Source organism: Corvus hawaiiensis, chromosome 26 (assembly GCF_020740725.1).
Source record: "Corvus hawaiiensis isolate bCorHaw1 chromosome 26, bCorHaw1.pri.cur, whole genome shotgun sequence".
Classification (NCBI taxonomy): Eukaryota; Metazoa; Chordata; class Aves; order Passeriformes; family Corvidae; genus Corvus; species Corvus hawaiiensis.
Window position 1 is genome coordinate 44,978,037 of NC_063238.1, and position 22,218 is coordinate 45,000,254.

General features: G+C 48.2%; 1 protein-coding gene and 4 long non-coding RNA genes across 8 annotated transcripts in view; all 5 read right to left on the reverse strand.

Annotated features, from left to right (window-relative positions):
* Positions 1–7,110, reverse strand: part of FOXH1 (forkhead box H1) — a 23,009-nt gene extending 15,899 nt beyond the window's left edge. Inside the window, 3 exon segments of the mRNA XM_048329221.1 lie at positions 4,194–4,336; positions 4,410–4,506; positions 6,546–7,110. Of these exon segments, the coding sequence (XP_048185178.1) occupies positions 4,194–4,336; positions 4,410–4,506; positions 6,546–6,588 (283 nt within the window). The 5' untranslated portion in view covers positions 6,589–7,110.
* Positions 7,111–13,601: 6,491 nt separating this feature from the next.
* On the reverse strand, positions 13,602–14,152 carry LOC125316845. The gene is made up of 2 exons (XR_007199871.1): positions 14,070–14,152; positions 13,602–13,905 (listed from the first exon to the last, which is right to left on the reverse strand). It is a non-coding gene; the product is annotated as an uncharacterized LOC125316845 (long non-coding RNA).
* A 671-nt stretch (positions 14,153–14,823) lies between these two features.
* On the reverse strand, positions 14,824–17,391 carry LOC125316840. 4 transcript variants are annotated; one of them, XR_007199866.1, is made up of 4 exons: positions 16,959–17,391; positions 16,217–16,753; positions 15,184–15,658; positions 14,824–15,039 (listed from the first exon to the last, which is right to left on the reverse strand). It is a non-coding gene; the product is annotated as an uncharacterized LOC125316840 (long non-coding RNA). The 4 variants fall into 4 exon arrangements; XR_007199867.1 differs by lacking the exon at positions 14,824–15,039 and having other exon boundaries at positions 15,067–15,390; XR_007199864.1 differs by lacking the exon at positions 14,824–15,039 and having other exon boundaries at positions 15,462–15,658; positions 16,217–16,691; positions 16,999–17,391.
* Positions 17,392–17,431: 40 nt separating this feature from the next.
* On the reverse strand, positions 17,432–18,586 carry LOC125316842. The gene is made up of 3 exons (XR_007199869.1): positions 18,173–18,586; positions 17,761–17,966; positions 17,432–17,554 (listed from the first exon to the last, which is right to left on the reverse strand). It is a non-coding gene; the product is annotated as an uncharacterized LOC125316842 (long non-coding RNA).
* A 107-nt stretch (positions 18,587–18,693) lies between these two features.
* On the reverse strand, positions 18,694–22,217 carry LOC125316841. Its single transcript, XR_007199868.1, has 2 exons — positions 21,441–22,217; positions 18,694–19,750 (listed from the first exon to the last, which is right to left on the reverse strand). It is a non-coding gene; the product is annotated as an uncharacterized LOC125316841 (long non-coding RNA).
* Between the last annotated feature and the right edge of the window lies 1 nt (position 22,218).

The window sequence follows — 22,218 nt, forward strand, 5'->3', positions numbered from 1 at the left end:
AGGGAAATGTCGGGAAAGGGGCAGAAAAGTGGGAGAAAGAGGCGGAAAATGCCGGGAAAGAGGAAAAACCATCAGCAACCAGCAAAAGCTGGAGAATCCAGCCCAGGAATCCCCAGGGAGAAGGGGCAGAGGCCCAGGGAGGCGGCTCTGAAGGGATCCTGAGGGACCGAGATTCCGGATCCCAAAATCCAGTCCCAGGTTCCCAAATCCAGTCCCCAGGTTCCCAAATCCAGTCCCAGGTTCCCAAAATCCAGTCCCAGGTTCCCAAATCCAGTCCCAGGATCCCAAAATCCAATCCCAGGTTCCCAAATCCAGTCCCAGGTTCCCAAATCCAATCCCAGGATCCCAAAATCCAATCCCAGGTTCCCAAATCCAGTCCCAGGTTCCCAAATCCAATCCCAGGTTCCCAAATCCAATCCCAGGTTCCCAAAATCCAATCCAGGTTCCCAAAATCCAATCCCAGGTTCCCAAATCCAGTCCCAGGTTCCCAAATCCAGTCCCAGGTTCCAAAATCCAATCCCAGGTTCCCAAATCCAGTCCCAGGTTCCCAAAATCCAGTCCCAGGTTCCCAAATCCAATCCCAGGTTCCCAAATCCAGTCCCAGGTTCCCAATCCAATCCCAGGATCCCAAAATCCAGTCCCAGGTTCCCAAATCCAGTCCCAGGTTCCCAAAATCCAGTCCCAGCTTCCCAAAATCCAGTCCCAGGTTCCCAAATCCAGTCCCAGGTTCCCAAAATCCAATCCCAGGTCCCAAATCCAATCCCAGGTTCCCAAAATCAATCCCAGGTTCCAAATCCAATCCAGGATCCCAAAATCCAGTCCCAGGTTCCCAAATCCAGTCCCAGGTTCCCAAATCCAGTCCCAGGTTCCCAAAATCCAATCCCAGACTCCCTAAAATCCAATCCCAGGTTCCCAAATCCAGTCCCAGGTTCCCAAAATCCAGTCCCAGGTTCCCAAAATCCAGTCCCAGGTTCCCAAATCCAATCCCAGGTTCCCAAATCCAGTCCCAGGTTCCCAAAATCCAATCCCAGACTCCCTAAAATCCAATCCCAGGTTCCAAATCCAATCCCAGGTTCCCAAAATCCAGTCCCAGGTTCCCAAATCCAATCCCAGGTTCCCAAATCCAGTCCCAGGTTCCCAAAATCCAGTCCCAGGTTCCCAAATCCAAGTCCCAGGTTCCCAAATCAATCCAGGTCCACCAGTCAGGTTCCCAAATCCAGTCCCAGGTTCCCAAATCCAATCCCAGGTTCCCAAATCCAATCCCAGGTTCCCAAATCCAATCCCAGGTTCCCAAAATCCAATCCCAGGTTCCCAAAATCCAGTCCCAGGATCCCAAAATCCAGTCCCAGGTTCCCAAATCCAATCCCAGGTTCCCAAAATCCAGTCCCAGGTTCCCAAATCCAATCCCAGGTTCCCAAAATCCAGTCCCAGGTTCCCAATCCAATCCCAGGTTCCCAAAATCCAATCCCAGGTTCCCAAATCCAATCCCAGGTTCCCAAATCCAGTCCCAGGTTCCCAATCCAATCCAGGTCCATCCCAGGTCCCAATCATCCAGGTTCCCAAATCCAATCCCAGGTTCCCAAATCCAATCCCAGGTTCCCAAAATCCAGTCCCAGGTTCCCAAATCCAATCCCAGGTTCCCAAAATCCAGTCCCAGGTTCCCAAATCCAGGTCCAGGTTCCCAAAATCCAGTCCCCAGGTTCCCAAATCCAGTCCCAGGTTCCCAAAATCCAGTCCCAGGTTCCCAAATCCAGTCCCAGGTTCCCAAAATCCAATCCCAGGTTCCCAAATCCAGTCCCAGGTTCCCAAAATCCAATCCAGGTTCCAAATCCAATCCCAGGTTCCCAAATCCAGTCCCAGGTTCCCAAAATCCAATCCCAGGTTCCCAAATCCAATCCCAGACTCCCCAAAACAAATCCCCAAAACCCCAAATCCAGTCCCAGACTCCCCAAAATCCAATCCCTGATCCCAAAATCCTCTCCCCAGGCCCCCAAACCCCATCCCAGACTTCCCCAGATCCAATCCCAGTCCCCCAAATCCCTTCCCAGCCCCCAAAATCCATTCCCAGTCCCCCCAAATCCATTCCCAGTTTCCCCAAACCCCATCCCAGACTTCCCAAATCCCATCCAAGTTCCCAAATCCATTCCCAATCCCCCAAATCCATTCCCAGGTCCCCCAAATCCCCTCCCAGTCCCCCCCAAATCCGTTCCCAGTCCCCCAAATCCCCTCCCAGTTCCCCCAAATCCATTCCCAGTCCCCCAAATCCCTTCTCAGCCCCCAAAATCCATTCCCAGTCCCCCCAAATCCCCTCCCAGTCCCCCCAAAATCCATTCCCAGTTTCCCCAAATCCATTCCCAGTCCCCCCAAATCCATTCCCAGTTTCCCCAAATCCCCCTCCCAGTCCCCCAAATCCCCTCCCAGTTCCCCCAAATCCCCATCCCAGTCCCCCCCAAATCCATTCCCAGTTCCCCCAAATCCCCTCCCAGTCCCCCCAAATCCATTCCCAGCTCCCCCCAAAATCCATTCCCAGTCCCCCCAAATCCCCTCCCAGTCCCCCCCAAATCCATTCCCAGTCCCCCAAATCCCCTCCCCAGTTCCCCCAAATCCCCATCCCAGTCCCCCCAAATCCATTCCCAGTTCCCCAAATCCCCTCCCAGTTCCCCCAAATCCCCATCCCAGTCCCCCCAAATCCATTCCCAGTTCCCCCAAATCCCCTCCCAGTTCCCCAAATCCCCATCCCAGTCCCCCCAAATCCATTCCCAGTCCCCCCAAATCCCCTCCCAGTCCCCCAAAATCCTCTCCCAGTCCCCCCAAACCTCCTCCCAGGTCCCCCAAATCCCCTCCCAGTTCCCCCAAATCCATTCCCAGTCCCCCCAAATCCATTCCCAGTCCCCCCAAATCCATTCCCAGGTCCCCCAAATCCATTCCCAGTCCCCCCAAATCCCCTCCCAGTCCCCCCAAATCCATTCCCGAGTCCCCCCAAAATCCTCTCCCAGTCCCCCCAAACCTCCTCCCAGTTCCCCCAAATCCCCTCCCAGTCCCCCCAAATCCATTCCCAGTCCCCCCAAATCCATTCCCCAGGTCCCCCAAATCCCCTCCCAGTCCCCCCAAATCCATTCCCAGTCCCCCCAAATCCATTCCCCCAGGTCCCCCCAAATCCATTCCCAGTTCCCCCAAATCCCCTCCCAGTCCCCCCAAATCCATTCCCAGTCCCCCAAATCCATTCCCAGGTCCCCCAAATCCCCTCCAGTTCCCCCAAATCCCATCCCAGTCCCCCCAAATCCATTCCCAGTCCCCCACAATCCATTCCCAGTCCCCCCAAATCCTTCCCAGGTCCCCCAAATCCCCTCCCAGTCCCCCCAAATCCATTCCCAGTCCCCCCAAATCCCATTCCCAGTTTCCCCAAATCCATTCCCAGTCCCCCCAAATCCCCTCCCAGTTTCCCCAAATCCATTCCCAGTCCCCCAAATCCCCTCCCAGTTCCCCAAATCCCCATCCCAGTCCCCCCAAATCCATTCCCAGTTCCCCAAATCCCTCCCAGTCCCCCCAAACCTCCCTCCCAGTTCCCCCCAAATCCCATCCCAGTCCCCCCAAATCCATTCCCAGTCCCCCCCAAATCCCCTCCCCAGTTCCCCCAAATCCCCTCCCAGTCCCCCCAAATCCATTCCCAGTCCCCCCAAATCCCCTCCCAGTTTCCCCAAATCCATTCCCAGTCCCCAAATCCCCTCCCAGTTCCCCCAAATCCCCATCCCAGTCCCCCCAAATCCATTCCCAGTCCCCCCAAATCCCCTCCCAGTCCCCCCAAACCCCATCCCAGACTTCCCAAATCCCATCCAAGTTCCAAATCCATTCCCAATCCCCCAAATCCATTCCCAATCCCCCAAATCCCCTCCCAGTCCCCCAAATCCATTCCCAGTCCCCCAAATCCCCCTCCCAGTTCCCCCAAATCCCCTCCCAGTCCCCCCAAACCCCATCCCAGACTTCCCAAATCCCATCCAAGTTCCCAAATCCATTCCCAATCCCCCAAATCCCCTCCCAGTCCCCCCCAAACCCCCTCCCAGTTCCCCCAAATCCCCTCCCAGCCCCTCCAACTTTTTCCCACCCTCCCCCCAACCCCACTCCCAACCTCTCCAAACTTCTCCCAGCTTCCCAAAATCCCCCCCAAATCCCTTTCCTCCCCCCTCCCCCCTCACCTTGAGGGCCGCCTGGAAGCTGCGCAGCTCGGCCAGGCGCTCCCCGATTTTCCGGTGGGCCACGGCGCATCCCAAGGGATCCCCGGCGCCTTCCAGCAGCCTCAGCTCTTCCCGGTGCTCCTCCAGAGCCTCCTCGTAGCGCCCTGGAGACGGGGGAGCGTTCCAGGAACATTCCAGAGGGCTTTTCCCCAAGGATTTCAGGGATTCGGGACTCACCGTGAGAAGCCAAAAGCTCGCCCAGGCGGTTGCAGGCGGCGGGCTTGGTCGGCGGCGTTGCCGAGGCGCCGGGATTTTTCCTTGGATTTTTGGAGTTCTGGGATGAGGGGGGGAAGGGAGAAGTGAGAGCTGGGGGAAATTGGGAATTTCTTGGTGGGTGTGTTGTGGTTTCTGGTGGTGGTGGTGGAAAGAGGGATTAGGGATGAGGGGGGATTGGGGCTGGGATCCAGGGAATCCCGCCAAAGATCCGAGGAATTCTCACAAGGATCCAGAGGATTCCCCCAAGGGTCCAAGAACTTTCCTGAAGGATCCAGGGAATCCTCCCAGGGAGCCAGGGGATCTTCCCAAGGGTGCCAGGAGCCTCCTGAGCATCCTGGGAATTCCCCCAAGAATCCAAGGATTCCCCAAGGATCCAGGGAATCATCACGAGGATCCCAGGAATCTCCTCAGGGATCCAAGGAATCGCCCCAGGGATCCAGGGAATTCCCACAAGGATCCAGGGAATCATCCCAAGGATCCCAGGGAATCCCCCCAAGGATCCAAGGAGTTCCCCAAAGATCCAGGGGATCCCTTTAAAGATCCAGGAAATCCCCCAGGGATCCAGGAAGTTCCCCAAAAGGATCCAGAGAATTCCTAAAAGGATCCAGGGAATCCCTCCAAGGATCCAGCGAATCCCCCAGGGATCCAGGGAATCACCCCAGGGATCCAGGGAATCCCCTCAGGGATCCAAGAACTTTCCTGAAGGATCCAGGGAATCCCGCCAAAGATCCGAGGAATTCTCACAAGGATCCAGAGGATTCCCCCAAGGGTCCAAGAACTTTCCTGAAGGATCCAGGGAATCCTCCTAGGGAGCCAGGGGATCTTCCCAAGGGTGCCAGAAGCCTCCTGAGCATCCCGGGAATTCCCCCAAGGATTCAGGGAATCCCCCCAAGGATCCAAGGAGTTCCCCAAAGATCCAGGGAATCCCTCCAAGGATCCAGGAAATCCCCCAGGGATTCAGGGAATCCCCAAAAGGATCCAGAGAATTCCTAAAAGGATCCAGGGAATCCCTCCAAGGATCCAGAAAATCCCAAAAGGATCCAGGGAATTCCCAAAAGGATCCAGGGAATCCCTTTAAAGATCCAGGGAATCCCTTTAAGGATCCAGGAAATCCCCCAGGGATCCAGGGAATTCCCTCAAGGATCCAGAGAATTCCTAAAAGGATCCAGGGAATTCCTAAAAGGATCCAGGGAATCCCCTTAAGGACCCAAAAAACCCCTTAAGGATCCAGGGAATCCCCCCAGGGATCCAGAGAATTCCCAAAAGGATCCAGGGAATCCCTTTAAGGATCCAAGAACCCTCCCAGGAGCTGGAGGATCCCTTTAAGGATCCAGGGAATTCCCTCAAGGATCCAGGGAATCCCTGAGGGACTCAAAAAGAGCGGGATGGGAGGAATTCGGGGGGATTTGGAGGAGATCAGGATATGGGGAAGGGGCTGAGGGAGAATTTGGGATGAATTTGAGATGAAAAAATTGAGGGAGAACCTGAAGGGGGGAATTTGAGGGGAAAACTGGGGGGATTTAAACTCCCTTGGCTTAAAATTTGGGGGGAATTCGATCTTTTGCGGGGAAAAAGGAGAATTTGGGGGGGATTTGAGCCCCTCTGGAGGGGCTTGAGGGATCCCTGGGGGGTTTCGATCTTCTGAGGGGGGAAAATTTAAGGGACCCCCCCGTGAGGGGGAATTTGCGCCCCTGGGGGGGCTGAGGAGCCCCGGGGGAGGGAGGGATTTGATCTTCTGGGGAAAAAAATGGAGAATCTGGGGACTGGGGGGGGTGTTGCATATTTTGAGTGCCTCTGGGGTTATTTGAGCCCGTGAGAGGGAATTTGACTCCCTATGAGGGGTTTGAGGACTCCCAGGAGGATTTGAAGACCCCCCCCGAACCCAGAGTGAGGATTTAAACCCCTGTGAGGGGAATTGGGAGCCCATGGCGGCCTGAGGGACAGAAAACCTGAGGGGACCGCGGGGCCGCCTGAGGACGCCCCAGCGCGGGGGAGGCTCCTCGAGCTCTCAGGGTCCCCGTGCCCCCTTCCAGCCCTCATTAAAGCCTTTTAAGCCCGGTTTAAACCCCGCTAAACGCCATTAAAGCCCCAACTCACGGCGGATCTCCCGCGCCGCCTCAGCGCTGAGCGCGCCCGCCATTCCCGCCGCTCGCAGAAACCACGCCCCCCTCGCGTTCTGATTGGCTGAGTGCCGCAGCCTCGACCAATCAGCGCCCGGAACGGCGGGAACGGCAGCTCCTATTGGTCAATGCGGGCAGAAGTCCCGCCCCCCCCCTCGTGAGGCGGGAAAAGGCGCTTCCGCCCTCCCCTCAGCGGCCGCGGGGAAGGTGGTGGCGCCCCCTGGTGGCGCCCAGTAGCTCCCAGTAACTCCCAGTTCATTCCCAGTAGCCCCCAGTAAATCCCAGGGCGCTCCCAGCACCTCCCAGTAGCCCCCAGTAAATCCCAGTTCGCTCCCAGTAGCTCCAAGTTCACTCCAGTGGCCCCGGTAACTCCCAGTTCACTCCCAGTAGCTCCCAGTAGCTCCCAGTAAATCCCAGTTCGCTCCCAGTAGCTCCCAGTTCACTCCAGTAGCTCCCAGTAGCTCCCAGCAAATCCCAGTTCACTCCCAGTATCCCCCAGTGCCTCCCAATGCTCCCAGTTCCCCCAGTTAAACATCCCAGTGCCCCTCGGAAGCTCCCAATATCCCCAGTAACCCCACCCCAGTGCTCCCAGTATCCCCAGTAACTGCCACCCCAGTGCTCCCAGTATCCCCAGCAACTGTCAGCCCAGTGCTCCCAGTATCCCCAGTAACCCCATCCCAGTGCTCCCAGTATCCCCAGTAACTGCCACCCCCAGTGCTCCCAGTATCCCCAGTAACTGCCACCCCAGTGCTCCCAGTATCCCCAGTAACCCCATCCCAGTGCTCCCAGTATGCCCAGTAACCTCGACCAGTGCTCCCAGTATGCCCTACATACAGCCCAGCACTCCCAGGGCTCCCAGTTTCCCCAGTGCTCCCAGTGCTGCCAGTATCCCCAGTAACCCCCTCCCAGTGCTCCCAGTGCTCCCAGTAACCCCCTCCCAGTGCTCCCAGTATCCCCAGTAACCCCATCCCAGTACTTGCAGTATCCCCAGTGCTCCCAGTATCCCCCTCCCAGTGCTCCCAGTTTCCCCAGTAACTACCAGTGCCCCCATCCCAGTATCCCTCTCCCAGGGCTCCCAGTAACTCCCAGTATCCCCAGTAACCCCCAGTATCCCCATCCCAGTGCTCCCAGTTTCCCCAGTAACCCCCTCCCAGTGCTCCCAGTATTCCCAGTGCTCCCAGTATGCCCAGTAACCCCATCCCAGTGCTCCCAGTGCTCCCAGTAACCCCCTCCCAGTGCTCCCAGTATCCCCAGTAACCCCATCCCAGTACTTGCAGTATCCCCAGTGCTCCCAGTATCCCCCTCCCAGTGCTCCCAGTTTCCCCAGTAACTACCAGTGCCCCCATCCCAGTATCCCTCTCCCAGGGCTCCCAGTAACTCCCAGTATCCCCAGTAACCCCCAGTATCCCCATCCCAGTGCTCCCAGTTTCCCCAGTAACCCCCTCCCAGTGCTCCCAGTATTCCCAGTGCTCCCAGTATGCCCAGTAACCCCATCCCAGTGCTCCCAGTGCTCCCAGTAACCCCCTCCCAGTGCTCCCAGTATCCCCAGTAACCCCATCCCAGTACTTGCAGTATCCCCAGTGCTCCCAGTATCCCCCTCCCAGTGCTCCCAGTTTCCCCAGTAACTACCAGTGCCCCCATCCCAGTATCCCTCTCCCAGGGCTCCCAGTAACTCCCAGTATCCCCAGTAACCCCCAGTATCCCCATCCCAGTGCTCCCAGTTTCCCCAGTAACCCCCTCCCAGTGCTCCCAGTATGCCCAGTGCTCCCAGTATGCCCAGTAACCCCATCCCAGTGCTCCCAGTGCTCCCAGTAACCCCCTCCCAGTGCTCCCAGTATCCCCAGTATCCCCATCCCAGTGCACCCAGTATCCCCAGTATCCCCCTCCCAATGCTCCCAGTGCTCCCAGTATCCCCATCCTAGTGCTCCCAGTATCCCCAGTGACCCCATCCCAGTGCTCCCAGTGCTCCCAGTATCCCCCTCCCAGTGCTCCCAGTGCTCCCAGTATACCCCTCCCAGTGCTCCCAGTACACCCATCCCAGTGCTCCCAGTTCTCCCAGTAACCCCAGTGCTCCCAGTACGCCCGTTCCAGTTCTCCCAGTATCCCCATCCCAGTGCTCCCAGTGTTCCCAGTGCTCCCAGTAACCCCCTCCCAGTGCTCCCAGTATCCCCCTCTCAGTGCTCCCAGTGTTCCCCGTAACCCCATCCCAGTGCTCCCAGTATCCCCCTCCCAGTGCTCCCACTGCTCCCAGTATCCCCAGTAACCCCATCCCAGTGCTCCCAGTATCCCCCTCCCAGTGCTCCCAGTGCTCCCAGTAACCTCATCCCAGTGTTCCCAGTGCTCCCAGTGCTCCCAGTATCCCCCTCCCAGTGCTCCCAGTGCTCCCAGTAACCTCATCCCAGTGTTCCCAGTGCTCCCAGTATCCCCATCCCAGTGCACCCAGTAACCCTGTCCCAGTGCTCCCAGTGCTCCCAGTATACCCTTCCCAGTGCTCCCAGTATCCCCAGTGACCCCATCCCAGTGCTCCCAGTGCTCCCAGTAACGCTATCCCAGTGCTCCCAGTATCCCCAGTATCCCCATCTCAGTGCTCCCAGTGCTCCCAGTGCTCCCAGTATCCCCATCCCAGTGCTCCCAGTAACCCCCTCCCAGTGCTCCCAGTGCTCCCAGTATCCCCAGTAACCCCATCCCAGTGCTCCCAGTATCCCCCTCCCAGTGCTCCCAGTGCTCCCAGTATCCCCAGTAACCCCATCCCAGTGCTCCCAGTGCTCCCAGTAACCTCATCCCAGTGTTCCCCAGTGCTCCCAGTATCCCCAGTGACCCAATCCCAGTGCTCCCAGTGCTCCCAGTAACCCCATCCCAGTGCTCCCAGTATCACCCTCCCAGTGCTCCCAGTATCCCCCCACCTTTCCCTCCAACCCCGCCAGTCCCAGCTCTGATTCCAACCCTTCCCATTTTGGTAAAAAACCCCCAAAAATCGCAACTTTTGGGGTAAAAAAAATTTCCAATTTTGGTGAAAAAATTTTGGGGTCAAAAATTCCAATTTTGGGTTAAAAAACTCCCTGAAAATTCGGGTTTCAAAAAAGAGAAACCGATCCCAATTTTGGGTTAAAACCGCCCGATTTTGGTTAAAAAAAATCCATCCAAATCTTCACATTTTGGTTTAAAAAAATCTCCAAAATCTCAAATTTTGGGGTCAAAAAATCAAATTTTGGTTAAAACCCAAATTGCTCCAATTTTGGTCTTTAAAAAAATGAAATTAAATCCAATTTTGGGTTAAACCCATCAAATATTGGTTAAAAACCCACCAAAATCTTCACATTTTGGATAAAAAAATCCCCAAATCCTCAAATTTTGGGGTCAAAAAATCGAATTTTGGTTAAAACCCAAATTGCTCCAATATTCGTTGAAAAAGTGAAACAAATTCCAATTTTGGGTTAAAAACCTCCAATTTTAGTGCAAAAAATCCAGCCAAGCTTTCAAATTTTGGTTCAAAACCCCCCAAACGCTCAAATTTTGGGTTCAAAAATGATGATTTTGAATAAAAACCGAATTTCTTAAATTTTAGGAAAAATCCAAAGTAATAAATTCAATTTTTGGGTAAAAACCATCAAATTTTGGTTAAAAAAATCCCAAATACTTCAAATATTGGGGTAAAACTCTCAAATTTTGGTTTAAAAAAATCCCAAATACTTCAAATATTGGGGTAAAACTCTCAAACTTTGGTTAAAAACCCCCAAACCCCTCAAATATTGGGGTAAAACCCTCAAATTTTGGTTAAAAAAATCCCTCAAATTTTTAAGAAAAACGGAGATTCCAATTTTGGGTTAAAACCGTCAAGTATTGGTTTAAAAATCCACCAAAATCTTCAAATTTTGGTTAAAAAATCCCCCCAAAAATCTCAAATGTTGGGGTTAAAAAATCTGATTTTTATTTTCAAAAAATCCTTCAAATTTTGGGTAAAAAAAGCAACAAATTCCAACTTTGGGTCCAAAAAGTCAAATTTTGGTTTAAAAGCCTCAAAACCTTCAAACTTTGGTCAAAAATCCCCCAAAGTCGCCGATTTTGGGTCCAAAAAATCGAATTTTGATTAAAACCAAATTTCTCAAAGTTTGGTTAAACCCAACCAGATTCGAATTTTGGGGTAAAACAATCAAATTTTGGTTCAAAACCCCTCAAAATCTTCAATTTCTGGTTCAAACCCCCCAAGAGCCCCAAATTTTGGTTTTAAAACATCAAATTTTGGTTCAAAAATCACAAATCCCTCAAATTTGGGTCAGAACCACCCCAAAACTTCAATTTTTGGGCAAACCCAGCCTCAAACTGTCGAATTTTGGTCAAAACCACCACATTTTGGTTAAAACCACCCCAAGAACCTCAAATTTGGGTCAAACCCCTCAAATTTGGAACTAACCCCCCCCAAACCCTTCAATTTTGGATCAAACCCACCAAATTTGGGTCAAAACCACCTGAAAATCCTAATTTGGGTCAAAACCACCCGAAATCCTCAAATTTGGGTCAAACCCAGCAAATTTTGGTCCAAATCCCCCCCAAACCCTCATATTTTGGTCAACCCCCAACCAAGAACCTCAAATTTTCATCCAAACCACCCCAAAACTTCCAATTTGGGTCAAAACCCCCCCAAATCCTCAAATTTTCATCAAAACCACCTGAAACCCCTCAAATTTTGGGTCAAAACCCTCAAATTTTGGGCAAAACCACCCCAAAATGCTCAAATTTGGTCCAAAACCTCAATTTTTGCCCCAAACCATCCCAAACATTCAAATTTGGTCAAAACCTTCAAATTTTGGTCAAAACCATCCCAGCCACCTCAAATTTGGGTCAAAAGCACCCCAAAACTTGGAATTTTTGTCAAAACCACCCAAATCGCTCAGATTTTGGTCAAAACCATCCCAAATCCTCAGATTTTGGTCAAAACCATCCCAAATCTTCAGATTTTGCCCAACAACTTCAAATTTTGGTCAAAACCACCTCAAACCCCTCAAATTTTCATCAAAAACCATCCCAAAACCTCAAATTTGGGTCAAACCACCAGATTTTGGTGAAACCAACCCAGACTCCTCCAATTTTGGTCAAAACCACCCCAAGAACCTCAAAATTTTGGTCAAAACCATCCCAAAACTTCCAATTTTGGTCAAAACCACCCCACGAACCTCAAATTTTCATCCAAACCACCCCAAAACTTCCAATTTTGGACAAAACCACCCCAAGAACCTCCAAATTTCATCCAAACCACCCCAAAACTTCCAATTTTGGTCAAAACCACCCCACGAACCTCAAAATTTCATCCAAACCAACCCAAAATTCCCAATTTTGCTCAAAACCACCCCAAGACTTCGAATTTTGATCAAAACCACCCCAAAAACCTCAAATCTTCATCCAAACCACCCCAAAACTTCAGATTTTGGTCAAAACCACCCCAAAACTTCCAATTTTGGTCAAAACCACCCCAAGAACCTCAAATTTTCATCCAAACCGACCCAAAACTTCCAATTTTGGTCAAAACCACCCCAAAACCCTCAAAATTCCATCCAAACCACCCCAAAACTTCCAATTTTGGTCAAAACCACCCCAAGAACCTCAAATTTTCATCCAAACCATCCCAAAACTTCCAATTTTGGTCAAAACCACCCCAAGAACCTCCAAATTTTCATCCAAACCATCCCAAAACTTCCAATTTTGGTCAAAACCACCCCACAAACCTCCAAATTTCATCCAAACCACCCCAAAACTTCCAATTTTGGTCAAAACCACCCCAAGAACCTCCAAATTTCATCCAAACCAACCCAAAACTCCCAATTTTGGTCAACCCCCCCCCCAAGAACCTCCAAATTTCATCCAAACCACCCCAAAACTTCCAATTTTGGACAAAAACACCCCAAAACTTCCAATTTTGGTCAAATCCACCCCAAGAACCTCCAAATTTCATCCAAACCACCCCAAAACTCCCAGTGTTGCTCAAAACCACCCCAAAACTTCCAATTTTGATCAAAACCACCCCAAGAACCTCCAAATTTCATCCAAACTACCCCAAAACTTCCAATTTAGGTCAAAACCACCCAAAGAACCTCAAATTTTCATCCAAACCATCCCAAAACTTCCAATTTTGGTCAAAACCACCCAAAGAACCTCCAAATTTTCATCCAAACCACCCCAAAACTTCCAATTTTGGTCAAAACCACCCCAAGAACCGCCAAATTTCATCCAAACCAACCCAAAACTCCCAATTTTGGTCAACCCCCCCCAAGAACCTCCAAATTTCATCCAAACCACCCCAAAACTTCCAATTTTGGACAAAAACACCCCAAAACTTCCAATTTTGGTCAAATCCACCCCAAGAACCTCCAAATTTCATCCAAACCACCCCAAAACTCCCAGTGTTGCTCAAAACCCCCCCAAAACTTCCAATTTTGATCAAAACCACCCCAAGAACCTCCAAATTTCATCCAAACTACCCCAAAACTTCCAATTTAGGTCAAAACCACCCAAAGAACCTCAAATTTTCATCCAAACCATCCCAAAACTTCCAATTTTGGTCAAAACCACCCCAAGAACCTCCAAATTTTCATCCAAACCACCCCAAAACTTCCAATTTTGGTCAAAACCACCCCAAGAACCGCCAAATTTCATCCAAACCAACCCAAAACTCCCAATTTTGGTCAACCCCCCCCCAAGAACCTCCAAATTTCATCCAAACCACCCCAAAACTTCCAATTTTGGTCAAAACCACCCCAAAACTTCCAATTTTGGTCAAATCCACCCCAAGAACCTCCAAATTTCATCCAAACCACCCCAAAACTCCCAGTTTTGCTCAAAACCACCCCAAAACTTCCAATTTTGATCAAAACCACCCCAAGAACCTCCAAATTTCATCCAAACCACCCCAAAACTTCCGATTTTGCTCAAAACCACCCCAAGAACCTCCAAATTTTCATCCAAACCACCCCAAACCCCTCAAATTTTGCCGAACCCTCCCAATTTCAACCCAACCCCCCGCCCAAAAAACCCCAAATGATTGGAAAACTCCCCAAATTTTTATTCTCTACTAAAATGGGCGGCGGCCGCGCCGCCCCTCCCCCAAAATCCACCCCCAAAACTCCCCAAAATCATCCCAAAAATCATCCCAAAATCATCCCGGACGCCGCCGGCGCCGCCGAATTCCGCCGCTTCCGGGACCTTCTCTCGTCTTTCGGGGCCCTTTTTGGGCGTTTCCGGGACGGTTCCGAAATTTTCGCCGTCGTTTTTTTTTTTTTTCCGCCGGTTTTTGGGGATTCGGGGTCGGGTTGGGGTGGGGGTGGAGTTTTGGGTGGGTTCAAGACCTTTCTGCTGGGTTTGGAGCGATTTTGGGTGGGTTTAGGCCAAGTTTGGGTGGGTTTCATCCATTTTTGGTGGTTTCAAGGCAATTTTTGGTGGTTTCAAGACCTTTCTCTTGGGTTTCATCCATTTTTGGTGGTTTTAAGCCAATTTTGGGTGGGTTCAGGACCTTTCTGTTGGGTTTGGAGCGATTTTGGGTGGCTTTAGGCCAAGTTTGGGTGGGTTCAAGCCAAGTTTTGGTGGGTTTCATCCATTTTTGGGGCGTTTCAAGGCAATTTTTGATGGTTTCAAGACCTTTCTCTTGGGTTTCATCCATTTTTGGTGGTTTTAAGCCAATTTTGGGTGGGTTCAGGACCTTTCTGTTGGGTTTGGAGCGATTTTGGGTGGCTTTAGGCCAAGTTTGGGTGGGTTCAAGCCAAGTTTTGGTGGTTTCAAGACCTTTCTGTTGAGTTTACACCGATTTTTGGTGGTTTCAAACCAATTTTTGGTGGTTTCAAAACCTTTCTATTGGGCAGCAACCAATTCTTGGTGGTTTATACCAATTTTTGGTGGTCTCAAGCCAATTTTTGGTGGTTTCAAACCAATTTTCGGTGGGTTCAAGACCTTTCTGTTGGGTTTGGAGCGATTTTGGGTGGGTTTAGGCCAAGTTTGGGTGGGTTTCATCCATTTTTGGGGGTTTCAAGGCAATTTTTGGTGGTTTCAAGACCTTTCTCTTGGGTTTCATCCATTTTTGGTGGTTTCAAACCAATTTTGGGTGGGTTCAGGACCTTTCTGTTGGGTTTGGAGCGATTTTGGGTGGCTTTAGGCCAAGTTTTGGTGGGTTCAAGCCAAGTTTTGGTGAGTTTCATCCATTTTTGGGGCGTTTCAAGGCAATTTTTGATGGTTTCAAGACCTTTCTCTTGGGTTTCATCCATTTTTGGTGGTTTTAAGCCAATTTTGGGTGGGTTCAGGACCTTTCTGTTGGGTTTGGAGCGATTTTGGGTGGGTTTAGGCCAAGTTTTGGTGGGTTCAAGCCAAGTTTTGGTGGGTTTCATCCATTTTTGGGGCGTTTCAAGGCAATTTTTGATGGTTTCAAGAATTTCTGTTGGGTTTAGAGCCATTTTTGGTGGTTTTAAGCCAATTTTGGGTGGTTTCAAGACCTTTCTGTTGGGTTTACACCGATTTTGGGTGGTTTCAAACCAATTTTTGGTGGTTTCAAGACCTTTCTGTTGGGCAGCAACCAATTCTTGGTGGTTTATACCAATTTTTGGTGGTCTCAAGCCAATTTTTGGTGGGTTCAAGACCTTTCTGTTGGGTTTGGAGCGATTTTGGGTGGGTTTAGGCCAAGTTTGGGTGGGTTCAAGCCAAGTTTTGGTGGTTTCAAGACCTTTCTGTTGAGTTTACACCGATTTTTGGTGGTTTCAAACCAATTTTTGGTGGTTTCAAGACCGTTCTGTTGGGTTTGGAGCCATTTTTGGTGGTTTTAAGCCAATTTTGGGTGGGTTCAAGACCTTTCTGTTGGGTTTAGAGCAATTTTGGATGGGTTTAGGCCAAGTTTGGGTGGGTTCAAGCCAAGTTTTGGTGGGTTTCATCCATTTTTGGTGGTTTCAAGGCAATTTTTGATGGTTTCAAGACCTTTCTCTTGGGTTTCATCCATTTTTCGTGGTTTTAAGCCAATTTTGGGTGGGTTCAGGACCTTTCTGTTGGGTTTGGAGCGATTTTGGGTGGCTTTAGGCCAAGTTTGGGTGGGTTCAAGCCAAGTTTTGGTGGTTTCAAGACCTTTCTGTTGAGTTTACACCGATTTTTGGTGGTTTCAAACCAATTTTTGGTGGTTTCAAGACCGATCTGTTGGGTTTGGAGCCATTTTTGGTGGTTTTTAGCCAATTTTGGGTGGTTTCAGGACCTTTCTGTTGGGTTTAGAGCAATTTTGGATGGGTTTAGGCCAAGTTTTGGTGGGTTCAAGCCAATTTTGGGTGGGTTTCATCCATTTTTGGTGGTTTCAAGGCAATTTTTGATGGTTTCAAGACCTTTCTCTTGGGTTTCATCCATTTTTTGGTGGTTTTAAGCCAATTTTGGGTGGGTTCAGGACCTTTCTGTTGGGTTTGGAGCGATTTTGGGTGGCTTTAGGCCAAGTTTGGGTGGGTTCAAGGCGATTTTTGGTGGGTTCAAGTCCTTTCTGTTGAGTTTACACCGATTTTTGGTGGTTTCAAACCAATTTTTGGTGGTTTCAAAACCTTTCTATTGGGCAGCAACCAATTCTTGGTGGTTTATACCAATTTTTGGTGGTCTCAAGCCAATTTTTGGTGGTTTTAAGCCAATTTTTGGTGGTTTCAAGACCTTTCTGTTGGGTTTGGAGCGATTTTGGGTGGGTTTAGGCCAAGTTTGGGTGGGTTCAAGGCGATTTTTGGTGGTTTCAAGACCTTTCTGTTGAGTTTACACCGATTTTTGGTGGTTTCAAACCAATTTTTGGTGGTTTCAAGACCGTTCTGTTGGGTTTGGAGCCATTTTTGGTGGTTTTAAGCCAATTTTGGGTGGTTTCAAGACCTTTCTGTTGGGTTTAGAGCAATTTTGGATGGGTTTAGGCCAAGTTTTGGTGGGTTCAAGCCAAGTTTTGGTGGGTTTCATCCATTTTTGGTGGTTTCAAGGCAATTTTTGATGGTTTCAAGACCTTTCTCTTGGGTTTCATCCATTTTTGGTGGTTTTAAGCCAATTTTGGGTGGGTTCAGGACCTTTCTGTTGGGTTTGGAGCGATTTTGGGTGGCTTTAGGCCAAGTTTGGGTGGGTTCAAGGCGATTTTTGGTGGTTTCAAGACCTTTCTGTTGGGTTTACACCGATTTTTGGTGGTTTCAAACCAATTTTTGGTGGTTTCAAGACCTTTCTATTGGGCAGCAACCAATTCTTGGTGGTTTATACCAAATGTGGTGGTCTCAAGCCAATTTTTGGTGGTTTCAAACCAATTTTCGGTGGGTTCAAGGCCTTTCTGTTGGGTTTGGAGCGATTTTGGGTGGGTTTAGGCCAAGTTTGGGTGGGTTTCATCCATTTTTGGGGGTTTCAAGGCAATTTTTGGTGGTTTCAAGACCTTTCTCTTGGGTTTCATCCATTTTTGGTGGTTTCAAGACCGTTCTGTTGGGTTTAGAGCCATTTTTGGTGGTTTTAAGCCTATTTTGGGTGGGTTCAGGACCTTTCTGTTGGGTTTGGAGCGATTTTGGGTGGGTTTAGGCCAAGTTTGGGTGGGTTCAAGCCAAGTTTTGGTGGGTTTCATCCATTTTTGGTGGTTTTAAGCCCATTTTTGGTGGTTTTAAGCCCTTTCTGTTGAGTTACACCAATTTTTCGTGGTTTCAAACCAATTTTTGATGGTTTCAAGACCTTTTTCTTGGGTTTCATCCATTTTTGGTGGTTTTAAGCCAATTTTTGGTGGGTTCAAGACCATTCTGTTGGGTTTGGAGCGATTTTGGGTGGCTTTAGGCCAAGTTTTGGTGGGTTCAAGCCAAGTTTTGGTGGGTTTCATCCATTTTTGGGGCGTTTCAAGGCAATTTTTGATGGTTTCAAGAATTTCTGTTGGGTTTAGAGCCATTTTTGGTGGTTTTAAGCCAATTTTTGGTGGGTTCAAGACCTTTCTGTTGGGTTTACACCGATTTTTGGTGGTTTCAAACCAATTTTTGGTGGTTTCAAGACCTTTCTGTTGGGCAGCAACCAATTCTTGGTGGTTTATACCAATTTTTGGTGGTCTCAAGCCAATTTTTGGTGGGTTCAAACCAATTTTCGGTGGGTTCAAGACCTTTCTGTTGGGTTTGGAGCGATTTTGGGTGGCTTTAGGCCAAGTTTGGGTGGGTTTCATCCATTTTTGGTGATTTTAAGCCAATTTTTGATGGTTTCAAGACCTTTCTCTTGGGTTTCATCCATTTTTGGTGGTTTTAAGCCAATTTTGGGTGGGTTCAGGACCTTTCTGTTGGGTTTGGAGCGATTTTGGGTGGCTTTAGGCCAAGTTTGGGTGGGTTCAAGGCGATTTTTGGTGGTTTCAAGACCTTTCTGTTGGGTTTACACCGATTTTTGGTGGTTTCAAACCAATTTTTGGTGGTTTCAAGACCTTTCTATTGGGCAGCAACCAATTCTTGGTGGTTTATACCAATTTTTGGTGGTCTCAAGCCAATTTTTGGTGGGTTCAAACCAATTTTCGGTGGGTTCAAGGCCTTTCTGTTGGGTTTGGAGCGATTTTGGGTGGGTTTAGGCCAAGTTTGGGTGGGTTTCATCCATTTTTGGGGGTTTCAAGGCAATTTTTGGTGGTTTCAAGACCTTTCTCTTGGGTTTCATCCATTTTTGGTGGTTTCAAACCAATTTTTGGTGGTTTCAAGACCGTTCTGTTGGGTTTAGAGCCATTTTTGGTGGTTTTAAGCCTATTTTGGGTGGGTTCAAGACCTTTCTGTTGGGTTTAGAGCAATTTTGGATGGGTTTAGGCCAAGTTTTGGTGGGTTCAAGCCAAGTTTTGGTGGGTTTCATCCATTTTTGGGGGTTTCAAGGCAATTTTTGATGGTTTCAAGAATTTCTGTTGGGTTTAGAGCCATTTTTGGTGGTTTTAAGCCAATTTTGGGTGGTTTCAAGACCATTCTGTTGGGTTTGGAGCAATTTTGGGTGGGTTTAGGCCAAGTTTGGGTGGGTTCAAGCCAAGTTTTGGTGGGTTTCATCCATTTTTGGTGGTTCTAAGCCCATTTTTGGTGGTTTTAAGCCCATTTCTGGTGGTTTTAAGCCCTTTCTGTTGAGTTACACCAATTTTTCGTGGTTTCAAACCAATTTTTGATGGTTTCAAGACCTTTCTCTTGGGTTTCATCCATTTTTGGTGATTTTAAGCCAATTTTTGGTGGGTTCAAGACCTTTCTGTTGGGTTTGGAGCAATTTTGGTGGTTTTAAGCCTATTTTGGGTGGGCTCAAGACTCTTCTGTTGGGTTTGAAGCGATTTTGGGTGGGTTTAGGCCAAGTTTTGGTGGGTTTCATCCATTTTTGGTGGTTTCAAGACCTTTCTGTTGGGTTTCGACCAATTTTTGATGTTTTCAAACCGATTTGGGTGGTTTCAAGCCAATTTTCGGATGCTTTCAAGACCTTTCTGGTGGGTTTCCACCAATTTTTGGTGGTTTCAACCCATTTTTGGTGGCTTGGAGCCAATTTTTGAGGATTTCAAGACCTTCCTGTTGGGTTTGGACCATTTTTGGTGGATTCAAGCCAATTTTTGATGCTTTCAAGCATTTCCTGTTGGTTTTCCATCTTTTTTTGATGCTTTCAAAGCATCTTTTGATGCTTTCGCCGATTTTTTGATGCTTTCAAACCAGTTTTGGTGGTTTCGAGACCGTCCTGATGCATTTCGACCGATTTTGGGCATTTTCGAGCCGGTTTTGTCGCGTTCAAGACCTTTCCGTTGGGTTTCGACCAATTTTTGATGCTTTCAAACCAATTTCGGTGGTTTCAAGCCAATTTTTGGTCATTTCAAGACCTTTCCGTTGGGTTTCGACCAATTTTCGGTGGTTTCAAACCATTTTTGGTTGCTTTAAGCCAATTTTTGAGGATTTCAAGACCTTTCCATTGGGTTTCGACCAATTTTTGGTGGTTTCAAAGTATTTTTGATGGTTTTAAGCCAATTTTTGGTGGTTTCAAGCCCTTTCCATTGGTTTCCCACCAATTTTTGGTGGTTTCAAGACCTTTTTCTTGGACTTCAACCCATTTTTGGTGGTTTCAAACCCATTTTTGGTGGTTTCAAGACCTTTTTGTTGGCCTTCAACCCATTTTTGGTGGTTTTAAGCCTATTATTGGTGGTTTCATCCATTTTTGGTGGTTTCAACCCATTTTTGGGGGCTTTAAGCCCATTTTTGATGATCTCAAGACCTTTCCGTTGGCTTTGGACCGATTTTTGCTGGTTTCAAACCATTTTTTGATGCTTTCAAGACCTTTCTGTTGGGATTCGAGCATTTTTTGCCAATTTTGGTGGTTTCAAGCCAATCTTTCATGGTTTCAAGCCAAACCTCTTGGTTTCCCACCATTTTTTGTCTCTTTCAAGCCATTTTTGATGGTTCCAATCCAATTCCATTTGTTCCCCACCAATTTTTGTCGCTTTCTCACCAATTTTTGTCACTTTTGAGCCAATTTTTGTCGCTTTCCCACCAATTTTTGTCGTTTTCCCACCAATTTTTGTCACTTTCCCACCATTTTTTGTCTCTTTCAAGCCATTTTTGATGGTTCCAATCCAATTCCATTTGTTCCCCACCAATTTTTGTCGCTTTCTCACCAATTTTTGTCACTTTTGAGCCAATTTTTGTCACTTTCCCACCAATTTTTGTCACTTTTGAGCCAATTTTTGTCGCTTTCCCACCAATTTTTGTCGTTTTCCCACCAATTTTTGTCACTTTCCCACCATTTTTTGTCTCTTTCAAGCCATTTTTGATGGTTCCAATCCAATTCCATTTGTTCCCCACCAATTTTTGTCGCTTTCTCACCAATTTTTGTCACTTTTGAGCCAATTTTTGTCGCTTTCCCACCAATTTTTGTCGTTTTCCCACCAATTTTTGTCACTTTCCCACCATTTTTTGTCTCTTTCAAGCCATTTTTGATGGTTCCAATCCAATTCCATTTGTTCCCCACCAATTTTTGTCGCTTTCCCACCAATTTTTGTCACTTTTGAGCCAATTTTTGTCACTTTCTCACCAATTTTTGTCACTTTTGAGCCAATTTTTGTCGCTTTCCCACCAATTTTTGTCGTTTTCCCACCAATTTTTGTCACTTTCCCACCATTTTTTGTCTCTTTCAAGCCATTTTTGATGGTTCCAATCCAATTCCATTTGTTCCCCACCAATTTTTGTCGCTTTCTCACCAATTTTTGTCACTTTTGAGCCAATTTTTGTCACTTTCTCACCAATTTTTGTCACTTTTGAGCCAATTTTTGTCGCTTTCCCACCAATTTTTGTCGTTTTTCCCACCAATTTTTGTCACTTTCCCACCATTTTTTGTCTCTTTCAAGCCATTTTTGATGGTTCCAATCCAATTCCATTTGTTCCCCACCAATTTTTGTCACTTTCTCACCAATTTTTGTCACTTTTGAACCAATTTTTGTCGCTTTCCCACCAATTTTTGTCGTTTTCCCACCAATTTTTGTCACTTTCCCACCATTTTTTGTCTCTTTCAAGCCATTTTTGATGGTTCCAATCCAATTCCATTTGTTCCCCACCAATTTTTGTCACTTTTGAGCCAATTTTTGTCACTTTCCCACCAATTTTTGTCGCTTTCGAGCCAATTTTTGTCGCTTTTGAGCCAATTTTTGTCACTTTCCCACCAATTCTTGTCACTTTCGAGCCAATTTTTGATCCTTTTCAGACCCTTCCTCTTCACTCCTCCCCAATTTTTGGCACTTTCAAGCCACGTTTTTCTGCATTCAAACCATTTTTGCCATTTTCAAGCCACTTTTGATGCTTCCAAGCCAATTCCGTTGGTTTCCCACCATTTTTGGCCACTTCCAAGCCAATTTGGATCCTTTCAAGCCATCTTTTCCCACTTTCAAGCCAACTTTTGGTGGGTTCAAGACCTTTCTGTTGGCTTTGGACCAATTTTTGACGGTTGCACCAATTTTTTGATGGTTTCGAGCCATTTTGGCTGCTTTCAAGTCAAATTTTGTTACTTTCAAACCACTTCTGATCTTTCCCACCATTTCTTGTCGCTTCCAAGCCATTTTTGACGGTCTCAAGCCAATTTTCGCTCACTTTTGACTCCTTTTTAACACTTCCAAGCCATTTTTGATGGTCTCAAGCCAATTTTCACTCACTTTTGACTCCTTTTTACCACTTCCAAGCCTTTTTTGATGGTCTCAAGCCCAATTTTAGTCACTTTTGACCTTTTTTTACCACTTCCAGGCCATTTTTTGACGGTCTCAAGCCAATTTCCGCTCACTTTCACCCATTTTTACCACTTCCAAGCCATTTTTGACGGTCTCAAGCCAATTTTTGCTCACTTTCACCCATTTTTACCACTTCCAAGCCATTTTTGATGGTCTCAAGCCAATTTTCGCTCACTTTCACCCATTTTTACCACTTCCAAGCCATTTTTGACGGTCTCAAGCCAATTTTCGCTCCTTTCAACCCATTTTTACCACTTCCAAGCCTTTTTTGATGGTCTCAAGCCCAACTTTAGTCACTTTTGACCCCTTTTTACCACTTCCAAGCCATTTCTGACGGTCTCAAGCCCAGTTTTAGTCACGTTTGACCCCTTTTTACCACTTCCAAGCCTTTTTTGACGCTCCCAACCCACTCCCATCTCTCCCCCACCATCTCCCACCTCTCTCCCACCCCTTCCCACCACTCCAACCA